Source organism: Natrix helvetica (genome assembly GCF_964273705.1).
Source record: "Natrix helvetica genome assembly, chromosome: 1".
NCBI classification, from domain to species: Eukaryota; Metazoa; Chordata; class Lepidosauria; order Squamata; family Natricidae; genus Natrix; species Natrix helvetica.
The window spans coordinates 137,298,670-137,304,004 of NC_138548.1; the positions used below are offsets into that span (position 1 = coordinate 137,298,670).

The following is a 5,335-nucleotide window of genomic DNA, read 5'->3' on the forward strand; positions in this document are numbered from 1 at the left end:
CCCTCATCTTTACGTTTGGATTGAGACTGCTTTCCCACATTGCAAAACGGGGAGAGTGCATCGCCGCTTAAGCAGATTCCCCATTATTCACTTTACAGCGCATCCTAGAGTCATCCAATTATCACTGAATTCATATTTCAAAAATGAAGATGGGCTTTATGTTGTTTTCAATGAAGATTGAATACTGTTAAAAGACACAGCAGGTCCCTGAGAGTAAACCAATTTTGTGAACCCAGCCAACTAGTTCATTCAATGGTTAAAGTGTGAATGCAAGTTTAGTGCCTCATGTAGCTTAACTCTAAATTATAACATTATAATACATTTCATAATTTTAAAACTATTAAGCTCAAGTAAGTTTAGAAATTGCTCCAAAATCCTGCTTATTTAGTTGTATTGGAAAATACAAAAGCAGGATAAAGGGTGCCATTTCATTGCTAGAGCTTTAAGACTTGTTCATCAGCTTATATAGAATTTAATGCCATTTCCCTTCATTCTAAAACAAGCAATTCATACTTTGCCTATTTTAGACAATTGAACAGTTGGAAAAAGAAATGTTGAATGGACAGAAGCTACAAGGACCTCAAACATCAGCTGAAGTCTATAAGATCCTGAAACAGAAGAATATGCTTGACAAGTAAGTACCGTATTTTTCGCCCTATAAGACGCTCCAGAATATAAGACGCACCCAATTTTAAAGGAGGAAAATCTAGAAAAAAAAGATTCTGAACCAAATACTGTAGTAAAATATTTTATATCAACTGTATAAAGTTAACAGCAGTTTAAGAACAATTTTATGTCCCCCATTTTTAGATGACCCAGGCAATGTTCCCTCTAATTTTTTTTCAGTGTGAGCAGAAAAGTATAGTATTTGAGCGGCACATTTTTATGCCTGAGCAGCACCTGAATTTTTTTCACAGGTGTCACCTAAGACAACAACAAAATCAGTATTATTTGAAACTCAAAGTTATGTTTATTCAAGGTACCCCCTTAATTAAAAGTGTTATATAGTATCACTTAACAACGCTCCTGCTTAGTAACCAAAATGTTGGGTCAGGAACTCTGGCATTGAAGCATGCAAGTCTTAAAGCTGTCAAGTTGCAAGACCCTTGCACCCCTAACCCTTTAGAAAAAAAACCCCAGGGGTCTTCAAACCTGACAGCTTTAAGACTTGTGGACTTCAACTCCCAGAATTCCTCCTCCAGTCATGTTGGCTCAGGAACTCTGGCATTGAAGCATGCAAGTCTTAAAGCTGTCAAGTTACAAGACCCTTGCACCCTTAACCCTTTAGAAAAAAAACAACAACCCAGGGTCTTCAAACCTGACAGCTTGAAGACTTGTGGACTTCAACTCCCAGAGTTCCTACTCCAGTCATGTTGGCTCAGGAACTCTGGCATTGAAGCATGCAAGTCTTAAAGCTGTCAAGTTGCAAGACCCTTGCACCCTTAACCCTTAAAAAAAACCCCAGGGTCTTCAAACCTGACAGCTGCCCCCTCCTCATCCGCCGTGCTTTTGAGAAGCCATGAGGCTTTTTTTCCCCCTGCTGCCCTCCGCCGCCTTCCTACTGGCTCCCGCGGCTCATGGCTCCTCAAAAGCACAGCAGAGGAGGAGGGGGCAGGGGTAACGGGGCTCTGCTCAGATGCTCCGAACAGAGGGGGAGGCGCTGCTGCCGCTGCCACGGGCGGGAAGGCGGTGGAGGGCAGCAGGGGGAAAAAAGCCTCATGGCTTCTCAAAAGCACAGCAGAGGAGGAGGGGAGAGGGGTAACGGTGCTCAGCTCAGATGCTCCGAACAGAGGGGGAGGCGCTGCTGCAGCTGCCACGGGTGGGAAGGCGGTGGAGGGCAGCAGGGGGAAAAAAGCCTCATGGCTTCTCAAAAGCACAGCAGAGGAGGAGGGGGCACGGGTAACGGGGCTCAGCTCAGATGCTCCGAACAGAGGGGGAGGCGCTGCTGCCGCTGCCACGGGCGGGAAGGCGGTGGAGGGCAGCAGGGGGAAAAAAGCCTCATGGCTTCTCAAAAGCACAGCGGAGGAGGAGGGGGCAGGGGTAACGGGGCTCAGCTCAGGTGCTCCGAACAGAGGGGGAGGCGCTGCTGCCGCTGCCACGGGCGGGAAGGCGGTGGAGGGCAGCAGGGGGGAAAAAGCCTCATGGCTTCTCAAAAGCACAGCAGAGGAGGAGGGGGCAGGGGTAACGAGGCTCAGCTCAGATGGTCCGAACAGAGGGGAAGCCGCTGCTGCTGCTGCCACGGACGAGAAGGCGGTGGAGGGCAGCAGGGGGAAAAAAGCCTCATGGCTTCTCAAAAGCACAGCGGAGGAGGAGGGGGCAGGGGTAACGGGGCTCAGCTCAGATGCTCCGAACAGAGGGGGAGGCGCTGCTGCCACTGCCACGGGCGGAAAGGCGGTGGAGGGCAGCAGGGGGAAAAAAGCCTCATGGCTTCTCAAAAGCACGGCGGAGGAGGAGGGGGCAGCAGGGTAATGCGGTGCCCAGCTCAGATGCTCCGAATGGAGGGGGACGCGCCGCCGCCGCTGCCATGGGCCGGGGCACCAGCAGGAGCTTTGGCGGCTTCACTCCAAATGTGGTGGTGGAGGAGGAGGAGGCGGCAGCTGTTATTCTGGCAGGGGCTCGGCAGCGGTGGGAGCTTTGGCGGGAGCTTTGGCGGCTTCACTTCTCACTGTCAGGAAATCTGCCGCAGCGTCGGGCAGCAAATGTGGTGCTGTTAGAGGAGGAGGAGGCGGCAGCAGATATTACAGTAGCGGCAGGGGCTTTGAAAGTTTATTTTAGCCGCAGCGCCGGGCGCAAGCAGCTAGGATTGGCCGCCCACAAAGGACCTCCCCGGGCTTGCTTTGCTGAACTTGAGTCAGTCACCCCGCGCTCACCAAAACAAGTCCGGGGAGGTCCTTTGTGGGCGGCCAGTTCTAGCCGTCTGCAAAGGACCTCCCCAGCCTCCGGCGCCTGTGACAGTACAAAACACCGTGCGGCAGTTGGAAACTGCCGCACGGTGTTTTGTTGCCGCGCACCTTAGAGGGAACAGTGGACCCAGGTGGCTACATTCGGCTTATAAGACGCACTCAGATTTTCACCCTCTTTTGGGGAGTAAAAAAGTGCGTCTTATAGGGCGAAAAATACGGTAGTTTTTTTTTAGATACTAAATACACCTGTGAGCAGCCATGGGTCATTCAGAACATTTTAACTATAATCCTGTTTTTTGTTCTAAAATTCACTAATCTAAATCTAAAATTTCCAGTGAATTGAGACTACAACTCAAGCTAATTCAACTCAATTTTTCCTGTTACCCTTATTAGTATAGCTATTTAGTTGTAGCACGTCCAAGTATTATACACTCAGCAATCATATTTGTACATCTATGTAAACAAAAAATCCAAAGCTACTCACAAAGAGGACTTTTTCTCACCATGCTTATTTTTCATTCTTTTTTTAAGTAGTGAGAAATTATATGCAGATATTTAATTCCATACTTGTAGTATAAAACAATTACTTTCAAAAGATGGAACATATGTTTATGTTTAATGTTTTAATTTGGTTTCCATTTCCATGTGATTACATCATGATCTACTGCGGGTACATTGATAATTCAAATTTGTCCACAGAAAGGAATTTAGGTTGTCAATCTTCTTAGATGACCATTCATTGTGAAGGACAGCTAATTGATATTTTAAACTGATTATAGCAATTTGTAAACAAAAAAGTTTCTGATTTATACAATTTGCGCCCTTCATTTCCAACCAAACTGCTATTCACTATCCATGAAAAATCAAATATACGAATCTCAAGTTCAAATTTCTCAAGTTATCTAACAATCTAGTACAAACTAGATTGTTAGATAGCTAACTTGGGAAATTTGATCTTGAGATTCCAAACTAGATTGTTAGATAGATACGGTAGATAACTTGGGAAACACAGATTGACTGCTTCCTCCTAAAGATTTTTTCATGCTTGCAACCAATTACCTATCCAACCATCTATGGCAGCTCCCAATGTTTTTATTCTAAGGATTTCCTCTTAGACAGTTTGGTGACACTATACACTTTAGGGCAGTCTTTCTCAACTGTAACAACTTTAAGATGTCTGGACTTCTATTCCTAGAATTCTGGCGGGAGAATTCTGGGAATCAAAAGTCCAAACATCTTAAAGTTGCTAAGTTTGAGAAACACTGTTTTAGGGGTAATTAAGCAGCTGCTACAAATCACAAGACAACGATGGGGTTTTGGTTCTCATTCATTATGAATGAAGTGATAGCTTCATTATGTCTAATGGGGGGACCTCCTAGGTGCAATCTATGGCAACGATTCTGCATACTTAAGAGCTATGAAATAACAGAAATCCAATAGTTAAACCTGCTGTATTCTATTATAGCAGACTAAGAGTAAAATTGTCTGGCTTCGCTATTTGGTGATAGTAAATGTGACTCTCTTTAATAAGGCTTCAATTATGTAGCTGTCCTAATCTAAATATTCTTTAGTGTTTTATCATGAAACAAGTTCCATTATCAGTTCTAAGATCAAGACTGTGACATGAGAAAATAATGTTTATTACAGCCACTTCCAGAGTATTGAAAAATCTGAAAGCTAAGGGCATCAAAGCTAATCTGAGCAGTTGACCGTGGTCTTGTACATTTAGGCTAGCAAAGATAACCTACTGTTTTTCTCATAATGCTTCTTTGTGTTCCTGTTGCTTTGCAAAAAAGCAATTTTATCTTTTTTTGTTGTTGTTGATGTTCAAAGGCCATCATCAAGCAGATTTATGTGTTAAGCATGCAGGAAATTTACTGTACTTATGCTACGCTTATTCAAGAGTGTATGGGACACAGATAAATGATCTAGGTGCCTGATGGCCTCCAGATATGTTGGATTATGACGGTTATACGTAGGTCAGAGTATCTAGACACCGCGAAGTTGGAGAATGCTGTTCTACAAAAATAAGTGTAACAAAATGCTAGTTAAAAGAAGATTGGTAGTTGTTAATAATAATAATAATAATAATAATAATAATAATAATAATAATAATAATAATAATAATAATAATAATAATAATAATAATACTTTAATTTATAGACCGCACCCTTTCCTAAACAGGACTCGGGGCGGTGTACAGTCATATTAAAAACAGTGTGAATACAAAAATATAGATATACATAGATACATAGATAAACAGAGGAGGTAGGATATGCACTGTACAATAATAAATTAAAAATTTATTATTGTACAGTAATAAGTTAAAAATTACCTTACTGATACCGATTCTTGTGTACACATCAATGATTATACAGGACATGAAACAACATACTGACTGAAGATTTTACCTTCAACTGCATTTCTCCTAG

The 5,335-nt window shown here is 43.3% G+C and overlaps 1 protein-coding gene across 1 annotated transcript in view; it reads left to right on the top strand.

Annotated features, from left to right (window-relative positions):
* Positions 1–5,335, top strand: part of LOC309384463 (glycerol-3-phosphate dehydrogenase 1-like protein) — a 42,787-nt gene that overhangs the window by 33,567 nt on the left and 3,885 nt on the right. The window contains exon 7 of the mRNA XM_081938051.1: positions 528–634. Within this exon, the coding sequence (XP_081794177.1) occupies positions 528–634 (107 nt within the window). The remainder of the gene's footprint in view (positions 1–527; positions 635–5,335) is intronic.